General features: G+C 34.5%; 3 protein-coding genes and 1 long non-coding RNA gene across 9 annotated transcripts; all 4 read right to left on the bottom strand.

Moving 5' to 3' along the window:
* Positions 1–42: 42 nt before the first annotated feature.
* Positions 43–1,250, bottom strand: LOC116345170. The gene is made up of 3 exons (XR_004201482.1): positions 1,119–1,250; positions 807–868; positions 43–499 (listed from the first exon to the last, which is right to left on the bottom strand). It is a non-coding gene; the product is annotated as an uncharacterized LOC116345170 (long non-coding RNA).
* Positions 1,251–1,827: 577 nt separating this feature from the next.
* Positions 1,828–4,817, bottom strand: LOC116345129. The gene is made up of 4 exons (XM_031774224.1): positions 4,531–4,817; positions 4,291–4,395; positions 2,368–4,188; positions 1,828–2,259 (listed from the first exon to the last, which is right to left on the bottom strand). The coding sequence occupies exons 1-4, from the start codon at positions 4,708–4,710 to the stop codon at positions 1,936–1,938; spliced, it is 2,430 nt and encodes an 809-aa protein (XP_031630084.1). The 5' UTR covers positions 4,711–4,817; the 3' UTR covers positions 1,828–1,935.
* A 269-nt stretch (positions 4,818–5,086) lies between these two features.
* LOC116345362 (1,4-alpha-glucan-branching enzyme) lies at positions 5,087–9,053 on the bottom strand. The gene is made up of 7 exons (XM_031774656.1): positions 8,728–9,053; positions 8,491–8,587; positions 7,443–7,612; positions 7,062–7,312; positions 6,454–6,964; positions 5,374–6,368; positions 5,087–5,293 (listed from the first exon to the last, which is right to left on the bottom strand). The coding sequence occupies exons 2-7, from the start codon at positions 8,565–8,567 to the stop codon at positions 5,249–5,251; spliced, it is 2,049 nt and encodes a 682-aa protein (XP_031630516.1). The 5' UTR covers positions 8,568–8,587; positions 8,728–9,053; the 3' UTR covers positions 5,087–5,248.
* An 849-nt stretch (positions 9,054–9,902) lies between these two features.
* LOC116345359 lies at positions 9,903–20,217 on the bottom strand. Of its 6 annotated transcripts, none has more exons than XM_031774653.1 (7): positions 19,962–20,217; positions 17,405–18,357; positions 15,825–15,951; positions 14,712–14,916; positions 13,403–14,549; positions 12,866–13,316; positions 9,903–12,780 (listed from the first exon to the last, which is right to left on the bottom strand). In XM_031774653.1, exons 3-7 carry the CDS (start codon positions 15,949–15,951, stop codon positions 11,051–11,053), a joined length of 3,660 nt encoding a protein of 1,219 aa, XP_031630513.1. In that variant the 5' UTR covers positions 17,405–18,357; positions 19,962–20,217; the 3' UTR covers positions 9,903–11,050. The 6 variants fall into 6 exon arrangements, with proteins under 6 accessions (XP_031630513.1, XP_031630511.1, XP_031630512.1 ...); XM_031774651.1 differs by having other exon boundaries at positions 17,405–18,575; positions 19,983–20,217; XM_031774652.1 differs by having other exon boundaries at positions 19,983–20,217.
* Between the last annotated feature and the right edge of the window lie 459 nt (positions 20,218–20,676).

Genomic DNA, 20,676 nt, shown 5'->3' with positions numbered 1-20,676 from the left:
GTTTGTTGTAGATTTCTATCAATAATATATATACAAAACAAATTTTCAATAAAAAATGCACTTTATTAACATCATTAATGTAGCCGATGGGTATCTATGACAGAAATTATTTTGCATTGATTATGAAGTGGACAATTTTTGACGTTCTATTCGATGATTTATTGCTGTGTTATGCTTAAATATTCGAATATACATTTAGTTTGTGCACAACTCGAGGATAAAATGGTCGAAATGTCTAGTCAACGGCTTTGAATGCACACGGTTGTGAGTTCAAAACCTAGTGAAGTAAGAACAATTTTGTATGTTAAGTTGTAAATAGCTCAAAAATCAGCTTCCCACGTTGATCTCACTAGGTTAGCTATTAATTATACTAACATGCTAACAGTACTCATTCGTTTGTGTTCAAGACCTGGTAGATCTTTAAAACCGACCCTTTCAACCTTTTTGCTTTTTTAAATTAGAATTCATTTTTTTTCCACGCATTCCATTCGAATTCAATCTATGAAGAAAAAAAAAACAGAAAAAATATATATAAGAAAAAACTTCAAAACAAATGAAATCAATTTGTTTACAAACAAAGTTTGTTTATATGTCTATTCAAATGTTTAAACGCATGCGTTAAATACACGACACATATGGTTCGCGTGATATGTGTTCCATAACATATGTGTATTTAAAGCTATACTTAAGGTGATCGCTAAATACTTTTGAATTGATCAACAACTTAAAATACATATGTGCGTCCTCAATACATATATACTTTCTTTGTTTAAATTCAATGAAATATGCATTAAAAATATACTCACATGTTGTTCGAATTGAATGGGTCGATGGAAAATTGATATCCCATCCATAGAATAAAAACTCTCTGCAAAAATGAAATAAAAAATCGTAATTTTACGTTTGAATTTATAAACAAAAAATGACTCTGGCTTTGACTCGGTATGAGTATTATTCCTATTTTATAGCAGCCATTTTTCATTTCGTATACTGAATATGCATATGAATTTGCATTTTGTGCATGTAAAAAGAGTCAAATGCAAATAAAAATAATTAACTTTTTTTCACACCGTTTGCATTTTCGTACATAAATCAATGAAAACACAGTCTCTACTTACATGAATTTACTAGAAAAATTAATGGTCCAGGAGTCACACTGGAATATGCGTCCGATGTTATTGACTGTTGGAATGTGACTGAAGTATTTTAGTAGGCGTAGATAGAAATCAACACATATACGCATGTGTATGTGTATATTATGTAAGTTATGTGATCATGAAAACGGAACTATTTTCATTTCCATGGTATACGTATTACGTAAAACGTACAAAGTATTACCACAGCTAAAATTATTTCATCTTTTTGTTGGCTGATGTGATATTAAAATACGTATTTTTCATTATTTAAATATTTAAAAAATATATGAATTGTGTTCATCATAAAAAATTCAGTACACCGCTTTAGAATATCAATCATAATGCATCGTGAAAATTTGCGCATCAAAAACAGTATGCTGATATAACTAGCCCAGTGGTTTAGGGCTCAGCTCAACAGTCTCGTGGTTTGTGGTTCAATTCCCAACGCATGATTTTTTTTTTACTTTTCAAGCATATATTTCTTTTTAATAAATTTTTGAGTAGTTTTGGCTGCGATTCACGATGAGTAATTAAAATAAATTTTAATCGAATTTTCTCACTAATGAGAGGATTAAGGCGCTATGACCACTTACCTTGTCATTCAATTCATTATATCCTTGTTTTTTCTGTTAAATTCCTCAAAAAAAATGCATGGCAATAAAAAAAACCAAATTTTAAGCTAAAAGCCATTGTTGAATATCTTCAGTAAATTTTAATCAATTATACTTAGTTAGTATAAGTTTCATCATATTTTCATATCAAAAGTAAAAATGTGAAATATTTTTGTTTGTTGTGCAGATCAATTGATCAATCTAGCGTATCCGCACTTAATGAGTGCTGTTGCCAAATCTTTGTGTTTGTTAAGAAGGTCCAGTTTGCAGTATTCCACTTCGGATGTTCCTTGTGCATCTGCATTTCGATCAGCTTCAATGACTGTCAAATCGCAATGTTTGTCGAGAACTAGCTGATTGCAGTAATCACGAACATGATCTGGCCACGTTGTGAGTTCAATATTGTGCAATTGGTATTGATGAGCCAATGACGGGATGTCTCCAAACATGGTTGGCTTTCTCAAATCGTCGAGTGAAAGTTGTTCGCAATTTCCGTAGTCAATAAATCGAACCTATTACAATAAAATGCATATAAAAACAATCAATAAATCTCTTAATACCGAAGCTGATAATATTGAAGCGATAAAAAATAAAAATTTATTTTTGAAATTGGCACTTACCACGCACAAATTTTTTCCAAAATTAACACGTCGAATGGTTGCACGATAGAATCTTTCACCATAACGTGCAAAGCATGCATCTTCCTTTTTCCATTCAATCGAAACTCTTCGCTCGAGTTGTCTACCACAATACTTTTGCATGAGCATCTTCTCGATACGATCGGCTGTTGTTTTGCGATTTGCTTCGAGCACAAAAATGTTGCATTTTTGACTGACATACATGGGGAATGCAACAAAATTCTTTTTGGGATACTTTTCCGATGGCAACCATGCTGTCACTTCGGTTCGTTTGTCGGTTACTTGCCACATTTCATCATTTCCTTGTAACATCGGTAGATTACCATTGATTTTGTCGAAATGCATGTCATCAATTCTGAATGCTTCACCAATGGTCTTCATTGTATCTTCTTCACTAGGATGCTCTTGCGCTGGATTTATTACAGACATGATACCATCAAATGATTTGGTCGTTGTTGCAACGCCACTTTCAACCAGCTCTTCATTGATGTTAACGTATTCAATTTTATCAGGTGACAATGCACTGCATGTCGTTTTTATGCCCCATAGAATGGCACCCTGATCATTTTCATTGAAGTCTTTAAGAGCCGAAAAGGCCAGCTCTTCAAACGAATCAATAATGTTGCGAAGCAATTGATTTGGATCAGAATTCGATGGTAAATCTTTGGCCAATTCAATCGATGCCAAACGAATCTTCCACGTGAAATCACGTGGCCTGTTCAGTTCTGAGTTGATTATCCGCAAATTGGCCAGTTTACATTCAATTGTTTTGCCAATGTCACGTAAGAAGACAAAGCCAGAATTAAATGAATTCATTGCAACGATTTTTCCGCGTAGCCAATCTCCTGACGTGTCATCCGGATCAATAGCTAAACAATATTCGCCAATCATCCAACCTGACTTATTTTTTTTCGGTTCACATTCCGTGGACATTTTTATTTTGAAACGTAATTGATTGTATGCGGCCGTATATTTTGTGAAACGTACGTAGATTTCATCAATTCCGACAACATATTTCACCAGCACACCCCATGGCTTTGTAATTTTGCACGAATCAATCAATTTGTCGGATGATTTTGGACTTTGTTCGATGGCCATTTTTGATGGTTCACCTGAGCGTTCGATTTGAATTGGTTGCACAACTTGGTCTGATGGTGTCGAAGACAAACTTTTCATTCGAATCGAATGTTGACCTTTATCCGATGGTGACGATAGCGATTGTTCCATTTGAATTGAATTTGGTTCTGATTTTGTACCCATTGAATTTGGTTCTGATACCGATGTTATTTCACTTGCTGAACTATTTTCGGACACCGACTCAATCGATGTAAACAACTTGTTGACACAAACGAACTGATTGTCCACTTTGTAATACAAAAAAATATCGGATGACATTGAATTCGATCGATTGACAAAAATGTAAAAATCGTGCTGCTGATTTTGCAATATATTCAGGAATTCTTGACGCTTTTGCAGTGAATAACGGTCAATGGGTTGAGTGGTTTTAACATTGGCAAGCGAACAACGCAAGGCAATCGGCTTGTGCATGACATATTTTTCATTGATCATACGCAAATCTGTCCAATTTACGCGTTCAATTATTCCAACGTCAAGCAACAACACATTGCATTGGTGGTTTTCATATAATTTCAGTATTTGACAACGTTGCCAGCTCATCGTTGTTGAAAATGCCATACAGATGTAACCAGATTTCAAACAATAGACCAAATCGTATTCATTTACAGTAGTGTACTCTTCTTTCAACACATTTTGGAACCGCTTGTGTTCTTCCGTGTCCATTTTCTGTAATGAAAAAATAAAAGTTTTTTTTTTCTCCGATTATCATCAAGTTTTGAATTATTCGAAACATAAAAAATGGATCTATCATTTATACGAAATACTTACTCGCATCAAATAAACCTCGTTCGGTGAATTTCCATTTAGAATCGTGACACTGACAAGTTCGCGTTCTTCTAGTGCCGACATTTTGCACAAGTCATGAAATCGTTTCTGTAATTGCAAATGGAACAAAAATTTATGCAATCAATCTATTTCTCTCTAAACTAAAACTGACCAAGGGTAAACAGAATAAAAACGATTTTTTTTTTTGAAATTCGAATAGTCGATCACTTAAAGAATATTTACCTGAATTTGTGTCAAGTTGTGTTCTTGTTCCGCATATATGAATGGCGTGACATTTTGATCCTTTAGAAATAATTGAATTGCCGCGTTAATTTTATTCAAACGGTTTTCATCTTTATCCAGCTTTTCTTGTTTTTTGCGTCGAAATTCTGAGAACCGTTGCTGTTTTGGCTTTGTATCCATTTTTGTTGTTGATTTAAAAAAAATTCCAATTTTTGAAATATTTATCTTTTGCACAGCATGCGATCTCGAGATTGAGTGGTGAACGGTTTAGCATGAAATGCGACACATATTAGGCGAAAAAATGACAGTTAGCATTAGAATGAGACGCACACACATACTATTTACAACAATACAGCCACAATGGTAGTAGTAGCAACAGACGAATCTGTGCAATGTGCTTGGTGTTTTTCGCATTTTGTGTCGACTGTGCGAATCGGCAATATACACAAATGTGTATAAGAAACTGTATCGATTGTATTGAAATGCAATATGAAACGGGACAAAAAAAAACAAACAAAAATAAATCGAGACAAGAAATGATTTCACCATTCCAACATTTGATTTTTTTCCGTTGAAAACGGAATTTGGTTTATTTTTTATTACAAAAAATGTGTTTTTTTTTTTAAACAACGGTTTTCGATTAACAATTAGATTTCTTTCTTCATTTTTCGAGTTAAAAATAACAATGGAAGTCGTTTTGGAATCACTTTGCGATCTATTAGACTTTGGCTAAAGCAACAGCAGTTCTCGATGGGATATAGATCTGAAATATGCAAAATAATAATAATTCAAATCAGAATTGAGGCGAGAAAATAAAACGAAATTCATTTGTTTGATACTTACTTGAACGAAATTTCTGCGTCCACAGTAGCCCAATGGATCGGTTATATGTTTGACATTTTTGTCGATGCGATTGAAGCCGCCAAATTCGGAATCGTCTGTGCTAAGAACAACTTGATAAGCACCTGCTTCCTCGATACCAACACGATAATCAGTGTAACTTTTCGTCGGATGGAAATTGAAGACAAACAAAACGCCAGCACGTTCGAATGCAATCACCTTATCACCTTCATGTTTCAAACTGACAAAGGCTGGATTTGAGCCAAGCCATTGGTATTTTTCATCCGTTAAATTCATGGCACGATCGAAATTATTGAGGAATTCATATTTTAATAGTTTATCATCGACCAAAGCCCATTGACGGCGTGCATAATGATATGATTCGTTATTACCAGTGCGTGGAAAATCTAACCATTCTGGATGGCCGAATTCATTGCCAATGAAATTCAAATAGGCTTCACCGCCCAATGAATGCGTTATGAAACGAATCATTTTATGCAATGCAATGCCACGATCGATAATCAACGATGGTTCCGACATTTTTGACATATGCGTATACATTTCCTTATCCATCAGCCAAAATGCAAGCGTCTTATCACCGACCAATGCTTGATCATGCGATTCAGCATAGGCAACGGTGCTCTCTTTCCATCGTCGATTTGTCAACGTGTGCACAATATTACCCATATCCCATGCATCGTCCGAATGTTCTTTCAACAATTGAATCCATTTATCGGGAATGGCCATGCCCAAACGATAATCAAAGCCAACACCACCTTCTGTAACTGGACGACATAGAGTTGGCATACCCGATACATCTTCGGCAATTGTTATGATTTGATTATCAATTTTATGCAATAAATAATTGGAAATTGCCATATAAATAACGGCATCCGTATCGACATTCAATCCAAAATATTCATTATAATCACCGCTAAAACCTTCACCAATACCACGCGAATGGTACAACATTGATGTAACACCATCGAAACGATAGCCTATTTTGAGAGAAAGAGACAACACAGTTACACGTTACTCGTTAAAGCACATCAAAATGAACGAAGCACAAAGACAACATCTCACCATCAAAATTATATTCATCGTGCCACCAGCGCAAGTTTGACAATAAGAAACGAAGCACTTCATATTCAGTATAGTTGAATAAACGGCTATCCCACAAGCTGTGTTCACCGCGTGGACCATCGTGGAAGAAACATGAATTCGTGCCATCGAATTGATTTAAACCGTCTTCGACATTTTTACTGGCATGCGAATGTACCACATCCAATAGAACGAACAGTCCCAAGCGATGAGCTTCATCAATCAGTTTTTTTAGTGCGTCTGGTGTTCCGAAACGACTAGATGCTGCATAAAAACTGGTCACTTGATATCCAAAACTGGCATAGTAAGCATGCTCCATTATAGCCATAATTTGAATTGCATTATATCCTTGGCCGACAATTCGGGGCAAAACATTCTCTCTGAAATTGTCATACGAACCGACTTCTAATCTATCGGTTGCAATACCAATATGACACTCGTAGATTTTCAGCGACTTCGGCTTGTTTGGCTTACGATTTTTGAAATGGAATCGCTAAAACGATAAATAATACAATTGCAATCAGGCAAGAAACAATAAAACAATAAACAAAAAATTAAAATAAAAAACAAAATCAGAGAGAAATTCTTACATCATGAGCCGGTGGATTCCATACGATTTGTTTGTAGTTTGTGCCTTGATTGGCCTCCTTTGGCGGTTGTACAACATACTTGGCCCATGGTGATAAACGGCTAACTAATTGACCAGACTGCGTTCGAATAATAATCTTGACCTCTGACAAATGTTGAATGGCACATGAACCGTCTGGACGCGCTGGAATATATATTTCCCATTTGCCAAAGTCCAATTTTTTAAATGGATTTGCTTCCCATTGCCAACCATCTAACGTGTAATAAATAAAACAATTGATGATTAGATTCAAAATAAGGAAGTGAAATTGCTATACAAAACGAAAAAAGTTGCACTGACGGAAAATAAAAGTTAACCCAAAGAAATAAATAAATAAACTTACTGAAATCTCCGGTGAGATAAACTTGTACGGCGCCTGGTGCCCATTCGCGTGCAATTACTGAATTATCTTGTTGAAAATGTAGTCCATAGTATTTGTAGGCTTGCGAAAAATCTTTAAGTCCGCCATCATGTTGTTCGATGCGTTCGATCCATTCACGTACGCAATGGTTTCTAATTGCAAAACCAAAAAACAAACAAGCCAATTAAAAAACCTATTTACGACACTTCATGGCCATTGTTTTTTCTTTGAATGCTATTTAGATTAGAAATTATTTTGGTAAAAATGAAACGACGACATCAAATGATGTATCATTTTGATATGACGACAGATAACGCACGTTCAAAGAAACAAATTAATAATAAGAAATTGCAATGGCAAAATCGGCTATAAAATGAGTTTACTGGTGATTACGTGCACTTTTTTGATTGATAATGTGTCGCGACAAATTCATGAACATCATCGATATAAGTGAATGTACAAATACAGCGCCGAGATGGAAGAAAAACAATCCTGTTGCTTTGAGATTAGCTCAAACTTTTGACTTCTAACAATCACCTTTATTCGCTGATTATAACTTTCGATTTTTCCTTTTTGATTTGTCATTTTCTCCTCCCCCTCTCTCTCTCTCACACCAAAGGTAAAGTGATCGGTAAAGTCAATATTTACTGTGCACCAATCACCACGAGAAATATCTAAAGCAAAAATGTTCCTACTTTGATAATTCTATATCAAAATACGCGCGCACAACAAAATACCGACACATACCAAAACATTCGCAGTACGCGGTTGTACATGCACGCAACGTTTCGGTGTATACACCGAACGCCATAGATTCATTTAACCTTTTATCGACATTGAAAACTAGCGGCGGTCGTTTGACAACTTCAATGCAGCTGACACTCAATTGTTTTGAAGATGATGCACACCAATATTCTTATTCGAATTTCACCCTTTTTGACACACATCAATTTCCAATTGGATCCATGAATAACTTATGCCTAGATATGATTCACATCGATTTCTTTTAATATTTTAAATAAACACTTACCTTCGACGAATTTCATGTTCAAATGGTTTTAAATATCCGTCTAGATTGAAGAGAGCATCAAAATTTGTTGGTTCCATTTTTGATGTTGTAAATAAAACTGAAAATTAAACAAAAAAAAAATATATCATGAACATGTATTTACAAACTTTTATAAATGAAAAGTTGAACAATTTTAACCGTTTAACTAAATTTCACTGAGACCATCATTGAAACAATAGCATAAAAAACAGCACTTACTTGATTACACGACGAAAATGAAATGGATTCAATTGAATTAAATTCAAACAATTCTTATTTTTATTGCGGAAAAATCGAGATTTGGCTTGAGATACGTTAACGTTAAATTGGCTCTGGCAAACTGATGAAAATGTTCAAAAGTGAAATATTAATTAAGGAAATTCGTAGTATTTGTATTGGGCGCCGCAACATGTGTACAACCGCATGCTTTAACACAAGCACCACAAATGATAAGCGTTCTTAATAATAATAATTTTTCAAACAAAAAATTATTAAGTATTTTTTATGCAATATGCGATGCCGCTTTGAATGCGTTGTTGTGTTGTTTGTTTAAGTTGAATCATTCTATATTTTATTTATTTTTTTTTATTCTATCTCTTTCTCTTCCTTACTATTCCCTGTTATTGTATATTCATTTCTTATTGTTGTGCGCGTTTACCGCATACACAAACATTGTTGCGTTGCCGTGTGACGTACAATATGCATGTGTGAGTAGAATACACACCGAGACAAACAAATCTCTTGCTATCATCTGATCCAATGTTATATATATACTATAGCTCATCTTGGATGTTGAGTGTGACTATCGTGCACATAGTATACCGTAAATCGGTTCTCATAGAACGTGCGTTTCGATACATTGTGGCATCTGTATTATGATCCTCAAATAATAAAAATAGTAAAAAAAATAATTTATATACTATGCACGCTGTTATCGTGTGATATCGAACATTCTGACAGGTCATGTAAACGTGCATTCGATCTAAATTTGAATTATCGCATGAAGTAAAAATCTATGTAATTTTTTCACAATTCGCAATGAACAACAATTGTGGAGTTTTCCGTCGGAGTCAATAAAACACTATAAAAACATTATGATTTGATGTTTTCTGCCCAATCTTTTCGTAAGTTCACACGATAGACTTTTATTATTAGCCCAGAACATATGGCACAATATGAAGGACATCGCTGTAAAAAAAAAGAGTTCTTACATTGTCGTTTTTCACCAATCAAACTATGGCACGGATTAGAAAATATGGGCTATAATTAGGCTGCTTTACATGAAAAATGCTGAAAAGAGATTAAAAGATTCAAATAAACACTTCCACTTTTTTGTTCACTTTTTTTAATTATATATATTTTCTTTTTAATTTGTGATTCAGCAGCATAATCCTTCAATTTTATTAAATCTCCTTTATAAAAACCATCTTCACAAAAAACATTCTTTTCTTGCATATTAAGCTAATTTATAAATTGTTTACTTCCTTTTTATTAATTTTTTTAAAAAATGTTTTCTTGCCAATCTTTTGATATTAGAACATGCAATCAAAAACTACCAAAAAAACTAAAAAAAAAATTAAAATTCCAACTCATAAAAATAGAATAATCATAAAGTTTCGTTTTTTGCGCTGGTGTTATATAATATTCTGTTGTTGGTTAAATAAGAATTGAAATAGAATATCAAGTGTTATATATTTTTAGCTGAAGGGCCGATTCATTTACAATTTCTTTTGTATATATAATATTTATATGTATGTGTATTTTTCTTTTTTTGAAATTCATTCCCAAAATTGCCGGCATAAAAATAAAAGCATACATTGTTCATTTCATATGGGATTGATTTCTTTATCTCTGCCTTGTCATCTAGTAAATAATCACCAAAAGCTAAGTATTATTTGTAAATATAAATATTTATAATATAACTTATGTAAGCATTGTTTTTCTTTCATTTTTTTCAACGTTTTTTTTTTCTCTATATATGCTTATGTGCTATGAGTTTACAACCGAATTGTGAAAGCACCAAAATTATGGACAAGTTTCGCGTACGCATAGATGAAAATGCGATAGTACATTTACTCTAATTAATAATGAGCCTTTTCGTTCCATCGGCGATTCGGGTCCATCGATTTCACATTGATAAAATAACATGAATATATAGTTGTTGTTTTTTTTAGTTTCAAAAGATTAAAATAAAAATTAAATAAAAATAAATTAGAAATTATTTGCGTGGAAAAAACAAATTAACCTAAATATTCCATTCAAAAGTATTCTTTAAATATTCGGTTTCAATGCATTTTCTGTGACTTTTTTTTTATAACTCTTCTTGTGATTTTTTGTTTATTTTTTTTTGTTGTTGTTTTAGTTGAAATGAAGAATTTCGCTGTCTTTCTATCGTTTTAGTTGTATCTTTTCGCTTCCAGAGCACTTCAACGATTCTTTCGAAATCAATCAATCAGATGACATACGATAAGACTAGCTCTCTTACACATACACACATTCCACATGACTCCACATGATGGATTCCGTGGATCGTGAGGAGAATTTAAATTTTCGTCACTTTGCTCGCAACAACGAGTGGATTTTCTTTGGCTATGGATTTTTGTCCTTCTTTTTTGAAATCATACGAACAACTGTGAGCTTCAGCATATCGATGTTTGGCGCAAAAAATTCTCTCACAATGACATTTCATTACCATAATAATGCCTAATTTTTTGTTGCACTGGGCACAACGTGGATTTCCTGTGGCACTTGATGACGGTAATGATGATGCTGTTGATAATAATGACGGTTTAATGTCAACCACTGTTGTTGTTTTATTGTTTGGTAATAATGACTTTGTATTATTTATTGGTGGTTTACCATCCACCTGATTTAGATCACATGCTGAATGTATATCGAGTCTATTTTTACGCGGTTGTACTTTAATTGTGTCCGTATTGCATTGGTTACGTTCAATTTTTAATAGATTACCATCGCTTAAACTCATTAAATTTGGAATTTCCGGCACAAGCAGTCCTTGTTCTACCTGATTTTCATTCTTTTCGATTGGTTTACTTTTCGTTCGGCCAGTCAGACAATCATTCGTTGCGGTTGCGACAATTGCATCTTCATCACCAAAGAAACTTTGTTCCGACTGTGGTGAATCGGTTACACCCAACAAATTCAACGAATCAATTTGAAAGACTTCATCGTCAGTGGCATCAAAATTTATATTAAATAAACTATCATCGGATTGATATTTTTGTTCTTGGCTTGTGTTCCAAAATGTTGGCGGACCGCTCATATCAGCATTATCATATGCTAAATTTGAATAACTATAATCGGTTGAATCGTCTTCCTCTTTCATTTCATCATCGAATGATTTACCATAGCGCCAATCTTGTGAATTATTGCTACAACTGCTGCTACTAATTTGGCTACGATTCGAATAGCTTGGCACCGTATCACCTTCGGCATAACCGTAATTTGTATTTCCCATTATTCGTTTGCCATCATTTTTCATGCGAATTATTTTCGTGCGATCTAAATTTTCGTAGCTGCGTACATAGTCGGCCGGTGCATTATTTTGATTTTGTAAAAATGAAAAAATCTCCTGACTTATGCTATTGCCACTTGATGTGCCAATATTATTCGTGCTTGTTGTTGATTTAGCTACCGTACGCAATGTTTCTTTGGCGCATCGATTCGAACGTAAAATATCTTTGATATTTGATGTGCTACTCGATAAACATGCATCATTTAAATTACTATAGCCACGACGATATTTCAACGGTATATTATTGAGACAACGTGAATTATTTGTGACTGGATTATAATTTAACAACGGGCTACTACCGAACATTGTACGAAATTCATTTGTTTGACTAATTGATGGCTTTGAATTATGCAATAATTCATAGCTACCATTATTGCTGCTACTGTTGCTAACTAATGATGCACCATCCACCGGATCGGTGGCTGCATCATGAAAACTCATCTCAAGACTATTTCCATGATCGTATAATAGTGTATCTAATTCAGTTGATTCATTCAATGTGCTCGGTTCCATCATATCGGTGGTTGCCGTTAAAACGGTATTCAATTGAACCGGAACGGATTTGGTCGGGGCCGCACTTGATGATATGTCTATTGCACTGTCCGGTGTTGTTGCAATCATACTTTTCGGTGAATCACATCGAAGTGCCATCGTTTCTAATTGAGTATCGGATGAATGGAATGATTCGATCGGTGATCCTTCTCGAATTAATAACTTTGGAAGCTCGTAATTTTTGGCTAAAAAAACACACACACAAACGCATCCAGATTAGTTTAAATATGCAAAGGACAAAAAATAAGAATCAAATGTGCTCAAATTTACCATCAGCTGCCATTTTATAAACACGGAATGAGCTGCTGTCAGCAATTGCTTTGGCCGTTGTTGGACCGAATGTGGTTGCATTTGGATTTGATTTAAATTTTTGGAATTCATTTGTAAATGATTTTCGTTCATCGCATCGATTCAGTCCGTTTGAATGATGACCGCTTTGCTTTTCAAAGTATAATTTATTTTCGAAACCATTACTTGTGAATTTTGGTGCAGTCAATCGTCTTGAATACAGTCTATGAGTACTATCCGATTCAACGGGATATTTTAAATCTATTAATTGTGATACCGAGGCGGCGCTATTACTACTGAACGAACGAAGTGATGATAATGAACCGGAGCGATTTGATACCGATGACTCCGGTAAATCATCCATTGATCGATTCGATATAAAATGATGACCACTTTTTGATTTGCTCACCGGATTCACTGAATACTTCGATCGCTGTGAATATAAAAGAAAGAAAATTACAAATAAGTTGTTTATTTTTCGATCGAAACGTCAAAGGATGCGACAAATAGTTAACTTACCCGATTTTCTTCAATAATCAAATCATTGCTACTACCAACAGCCTTGAATGATCGATTTCGTCGAATGTTGTCACGAATTTTTGATCGATACGATTCCGAAGTAATGGTAGTTGCTTTGTTAAAGTTCGATAACATTGCCTCAAACGGTGATTGTTTGTAGGCTGCAGCAGATGTGGTGGTGGTGGTTGTGGTATTTTTATCGGTTGCTGGTGAATTTGGTCTGTCTCTGCCCATCGATTCTCTGATACTTTCAAATGATTCTTTGATTTCGATGAGTTCACCGGGCGACAGTGGCACTTTGGACGTTTTCATGATTTCAATTAGATTTTGAATCCAATTTGATTTTGTGAGCTTTCGTTTGGATTTCGGCGTTTCATTTATCACTTTTGCCGGCCAAATTGCATCATCTTGACGCATCAAAGACGATGCCGCCGATGATGGTGGTGATGATATTGGGCTCACTTCATTTGGCATTTGATGCTTACTACCTATTACATTGCTATCAGTCAGTACAAGGCTTTCGGTGTCGCTTCGATTCGTTTTCTTTAAAGTCGTTGCATTTTCGATGAACCCTTTTAATGGCGGTAAATAAATTCGTCGACTATATTTTCTAGGCGTTTTCGATGTACTTGCTTCCAATTTACATACAGCTGTTCCTGCTGTACTAGTATCACCACCAATACTTCTACCACCAATCGCTCCAATGTCATCGTTACCATTTGACAATTCATCTTTGAATTTAAAATGGATTGGATTTGCGCTAAACAGATTTTTGCTGAAATTATTGATATTTCTAGTAGTGGCGATTCCAGCGGTGGTGTTGTTGCTGCTACCACCATTGTTGCTACCGCATTCATTATCACCATTTATCGATTTTACTGTGCTGGATTTATTAAAAAGCTTTGTCCCTTTATCACGTTTTTTCAATTCCAATTGCGTACGCAATTGATGCATTTTCTCCATTGTATTGAGATTATCCTTGAGAAATTGATCGTCCACATCAACCGATAAATCAAGGGCATTCTCTGTATTTGGATTGTTTAAATTTTTACGATCGGTTCGCAATTTCACACGATGCACATTCTTTTTGCAGTCTTTGTAAACGAGTAATTTCACACCCGGTGACGATATCGTGAATTGATCTTGTCTGTAATGATAAATGAATGTATTAGTGTGACATAAATATGAAAAAAATAGAATAGTCGCAATGAACGAATTACGACGAAATATTAATTTGAATAAAAAAGTAGGGCATAATCGAAATATGAAGAAATTAAAAAAAAAATGTAAATTTAATGGATGTGCTTACCTAGCAGAATTTAAATCGAACCATGTGTCAAGATCAGGCATTTTAACGAGACGCCGTTGTGCCGAAACGGGACCACCCTTTAGACCGAGCACCAATTTTAAACGTGATCCATGACTCAGTCCATTTGGTGGCACATCTTTTACCTCGGTCGCATCGCTCAATTCATGTTGATTATAGATTAAATGCTGCTGTCGAATCGGAATGCCTATAAATATTGATTAATAAAATGGCATCATCTTATTTTCGCTTAGATCAAAAATGGGGTGCATAAATTAGTTTGATTCTCTCCGAATTAAAATATTTCTATAAAAACACACACGCTATATTCTGACAGTTCAAAAGTGTCTTTCTCGCCTCAGAATATATGCATATGGTAATCATATTTATAAATTGAAAGGAGATACAAAGTTGTCAGTTTGTACCGAACGCATTCAATAATATAATCGAACACGTATGGTTAAAAAGTGTGGAATGTCGTCCATGACGTCTTATTTCATTGATTTATTTTTTAAAAGTGTCTCTCTCTTTTTCTTCTACTCTATTTGTGTCACTTGCTCATATCTCTCTCTCTCTATATATATATATCGTTTTAACTTCTCTGTATCAATTTGAAACATGCGGCATTGCGCATTAAACTTTGTGCACACTTTTCCGACAGTTGGTGTCGTTAAATTGTTGTTGCACTTGTTCAATGTATTTTTTTTTTTTTCTGAAATTTTATTGCACTATGTCATTTATTTGCGATCATTATCGTTGTGCGCCGTTTTTACGTCGTTCTTTTTTTTCACATTTTCACTTTGACATTGATTGTTTACTTCTTATTTTGGGTAGTGCATTTGCGACTGTATGTTTTTTTGCTTTCGGAAAGTTTGTAAATAATTTTCACACAGCCCATTTAGCAAATATATGTATATATCAATTTGACCTATAAATATAATTCATTTTTGTCTATAGACTACTCTATTTTTATATTTTTTCCCCGTTTGGCAATATGTGTTCATCAGGAAGCGAGATAGAGAGATAAAAAAGAAACGATAAAAACTACAACTGAACCAATCGACCAAAAGTCGAGAAATTATGTCAATGGGAAGTATATTTAAATTCGATATTTACCTTCGTATTTTTGTATGTGAGTTTTGATGTATCCAATGGTATCATCATCGGTGACGGTGACTTCAATTTCGGCGCCAGTTAACGTCTCAACGATTATATCGTATTCAATCACACTGTCGATCCACATCTGTAACACAATTTTAAAAACATACAATTTATTAAGAAAGAAAGTATACTATGGTAATTTAATGTGAAACAAATCGATTAATACTCGCGACGTTATTCAAATGTACGCCGCCTTTTTGTTATCAAAATTACATCGAAATGTTGCCTTGAAAGCACGACATAAGGATAGAGAAAAAAGAGTTTCGTTGAATCGACGATAGACGATAGAAAATTTCTAGCCTGCTCACACTCTCAACCGCATCCCGAAAATGGAATACATGAATTAAATCACACGAAATTAAATAGAGAAAACTGAATCATCTGTTGCTTGAGGAATGCTCATCATTGAGAACAAAAAGCAATAGCAGTAACAACAACAATGTGGGGAAAGACCGTATGTTTGTTTTTCAGTCGGCGATGGTACCAAACTGGTAAGATATGACTAAGAAAATATTCAATATCTACAAATTTGCTGAAGACAGCTGCTGTTTAACCTTCAATCGGATCGAAAAAATAGTGTGAAAAACATACGGTCTTTTTGATCTCATCAATATAGACGTATACATCTTGTCACATACATGTGCAATTGCGCAAGGGAGAGCCAAAGGCACATTGTATGCACGAATTTGACACACGGTCGAATGTTGTGTTTAACGTGGAAACAACAGCAGTAGCAGCAATAGTCATTCGGTTAAAACGTGTATTGCAATTGTATTGGTTTCAATTGTATAAAGCGAAAAATGAAGAGAAAGAAAAACTGATTCGAAATATATATAGAGAGAGAGTACAATGAATTGAATCTATTGATAGTGTTTTGTGCAATCTGAGTCATGCACATTGCTGCATACAGGGTGTTCAGAGGCGAATGACAACATTTCCAGCCATTTTTTGTGGTGACTTACGCATGCAGATGAAAAATAGACAATTTTTCAGGAAATCGGTATCGAACGAAAAAATAATTAACTACTTTTGTTGGTGAAACAATGCTTACCGACTGGCACATGCAATTTAAACACAACTGAAGTTTGTTAAATCAAGTTTTTTTTTATAGGAATTCAAATGGATTCAATATCAGTATTGTTTTGGGGCGATGGTTGAATTTCTATGGAAAAAATCTATTGCTTTTTATATTGTTTTGTTTGTTTCGCTCGAGATAAAAATAAACATTTGACAGTGACTGAATCAAGGCCTGCCAATTTGTGAGTGTAAGCATGTGTGCAAGAGAAATAGAGTGAAAGATCAGAGAGGAAAATAAAGAATGATCATAAGCCGTTGTCGAGACGTGTAATACATATATGCGGAAAAATTTGACGTCTAAATTAAGCAAATGCAAATAGGCATACAACTTTAATTAGTCTGGTCAGGGCAAAATCCAGTCAACTAACAATGCATGTTTTCCTTTCCATTCTCTCTCTCTCTCCCTCTTGCTTATTCTTCTTAAATATATCAAAAATCAGATCAAAGTACAAACATACCTTTTTCAGTATTTTATATATGTGTGTGAGTGTTTTGTGCGTGCGTTAATTTTTTCTTTCTCGATTTGTTGACTCCCTCTCCCACTTAATCTTTGTGCTTTGGAAGAGAGTTGAAATCAATCGTGTATGATTTTTGCAAATGCACCCAATTAGTATGTCGGTGAATATGTAATAATGTTGCACATATCGTTTTCAAACATGCACGGAGAATCGCGCTAACACACACGACGATGAACGCAAAATAGAGAAGACAAGATGCGTTTTTTTTATTTTGTTCGAATATAATGTACTTTCGATCGTAATTTATATGGTCGCCGTTTATTCTCTTTTACGCACAACGTACGAACAATTGATTGATTTGATATTCGCATTTATTGTGTGTGTGTGTGTATGTCCGTCCGTTGTTGTTGTTTTTTCTCAGTTTCTTGAAATAGCACTATTTTTATCATTGAGCAACATTCCGTTTCGGTAGGCCGTGAATGGGAACAATTTAAATGGAAATTTGCTCAATAAAAAAAGCACACAAACTCAATAATTTTTCTCGTTTGATATTTTCCACATTGAATTTTGAGTATAAAGTTTTTTTTTGTTTGCAACTATTTTTTTTCTCTCGATTGCTTTTAATCACACGCGCACATCATATGGCAATGAAGAAAGAGACAGCCTTTGACGACCGCAAAAAAATTCTCTCCATGTGTGATTTTCCACTAAATTTGTCGCTGTTCTCTTTTCGAAACAAAAACAAAAAAAACCGATTTTATATTCGTATGTGTTTTTTTCTGTTGGTTTATTATCTTCGGTCGTGCGATTCTCTGTTGAAATTACGCAAGAATATTCGTTGGTGCTTTTTGGTGAAATCTCGTTCAATTGGTTTTATATTGTTGAATTATGGTCTGTAACATCCAAATCATTTTTATTCGGACCGACACGTAATTGACACAGTATATGCGACACTGTAATAAAAAATAAAAGTGTGAGTCGAGCGCAACAGAGAGAAATGATATAAAATAAACAGCACACACAATCTCTGTTGTCTATTGAATTTATTATTGTCTTCCGTTGATATTATTCCACTGGCAAAAACGCCTTGAGAAAAGATACAGAGACTTCTCCGTTTGTTGCTTCTGCTGTTGTTGTTACTTTTTTTTTGTCACTGTTCAATTCGTTTGTTCTATAATGAAATTGTCAACGATAACAACTTGGTAGATTTTATTTGAATTTGTGTTTTTTTTTTCTTCTTTTATTTACACATACGTGCGTATTGAATATATGCGTGTGTCTCGCACGATATACAATCACCGAAGAGAGAGAAAAAATAAAACAATCTCGTCCCTAATGTTTTATTATCCGATGTTTTTGTGTTTCACTACTGTTCGCTACAAGAAATAAAATTAGAACGCGTTGCGCTTATTCAACTAGAGAATTTCAATGGTCTTGTTTTATTTGAATTCTCATTCATTCAGTCAATGTTTTTTTTCTTCTCTTTTTCGCGTGCGTGCTGTCTTGTTCTATTGTGCTCCTTCAGCAATCGATGGGATTTTAATATCGCTTGGAAGTGCACACCAATCACTTTTCTATGATGAACAATAAACAAACTTTTGTTCTATTTTTATACACATACTATGTGTTTTTTGAGTGTCCAGCAACAACAGTTTTGATTTCATAAAGTCCAACAGGTTTTTGAATGGTTAAAAAAAAATTAATCGTAGATTTATGAAAACACACACTTCTTCTTCTTCTCTCTCTCTCTCTCTCTCTCTCCGTGTCTCCACGCTCTTTCTTCAATTCAAACAATATTGATATATCCAAATGCAATTGTGCTGGCCACTAAATTGACACATGAATCATATTAGATGTGCCAACCCACATATTGTATACAAATATACACTGAGATCACTTTTATGAATATCGCATACGGTCTCCGCGCTCGCGACGACACATGCATACACGGTCAAACAAATACCATCGAATCAGCACTGACTGAACGTGTACACCGTATATATTTATGTGTGCGTTTGAAGAGAATGAATCGCGAGAGTGGAAGAGAAATAAAAAAAACACACGAAGACTGCGACAGGCATGCACATGCACAAGGTCTGAACTGTATCTGTTTTCTCATATGAAAATGCCCCGTCGTCTATTTTCGTTCCAGCTCTTGGGATTTCAACTTTTTTTTTCTTTTTTTCTTTCTCACTCTTTCTTTCTCTCTCTCTCTCGTTATTTTGCTTGAGGTTCAAAGATTTGTATTTTTTATTTTATTTATTTTAAATCTGTCTTTTGCGATGCACAATTTCACAATCAATCGTCGATACGCATCAATGTGCTACTTCATCGAAATGGGGAAAAAACGTTTTGATCGTTGACCATACGAACAATCTGTTTTATTATTGTTTTGACGATGTTTTAGCAAAATTTTGTCGCAAAATCAAATGATGAGTCACACATATTCAATATGCAATCAAAATATTGTATGTTGTTTTGATTTGTTCGTAACACTCTATTCACGAATTAAAGAATTCGATATCGTTGCAGTATGTCTGTCCAAACTCAACTGCACCTTTTTTTTAAATGCACATACTTTTCTTGAGTATTAATGGTTTGTTCCGAGGACGATTTGTGAATTTTCCGTTTTTTTTCTTTTTTAATCTGTCTATTTTGACTGAACTGTCTTCTAGTTTCCGTGCGGATTGAAATCTGTTCCAACACTTTTGTTATTCATCAACACTCTTTTTTGTCACTGTAATTGAGTATATACGTATACACACACTCAACAGTGGTCAAACACTCACTATCTCTCCGTTTCGTGTGCATGCAACAAACAAGGCGTTGGATCTAGAATATACTTATGACGCGTCATTGTGTCTGATAGATATAGATGTATGTGTGTAGCATACATATGAGTGTGTCAGTGTATGAACGAGCAAATGTCTATATGTAATACAACAGGCCCTCTGCACGAACAGTATATGTCTAATGTCTTCTGAATATCTTAAACCTCAATCAAGTCATAATTGTTGTCTTGTTTTCTAATGAAATTTCTATCGAAAAGAATTTTATCAATCGAACCAAAGGCCTTTAATGAATTTATTGAGAATATTTAGTTTCAATGGAAATAAATGATGTCACCATTAAACGCATTTAGTTTGACGCGTCAAACTTTTCCGTCGACTGTGATACATACACACGCAAACGTCATGTCAAACCAACCTCACATCGATATCGATGTGTTATCAAATCGCTCATGCACACACACATATCGTTTGATTTAACAT

The sequence above is a fragment of the Contarinia nasturtii genome, unplaced genomic scaffold (genome assembly GCF_009176525.2).
Source record: "Contarinia nasturtii isolate CC-2019 unplaced genomic scaffold, AAFC_CNas_1.1 Cnas_scaffold_1240, whole genome shotgun sequence".
Lineage (NCBI taxonomy): Eukaryota > Metazoa > Arthropoda > Insecta > Diptera > Cecidomyiidae > Contarinia > Contarinia nasturtii.
The sequence above is the reverse complement of the archived record's forward strand: the minus strand, read 5'-3'. Positions and strand labels throughout refer to the sequence as shown.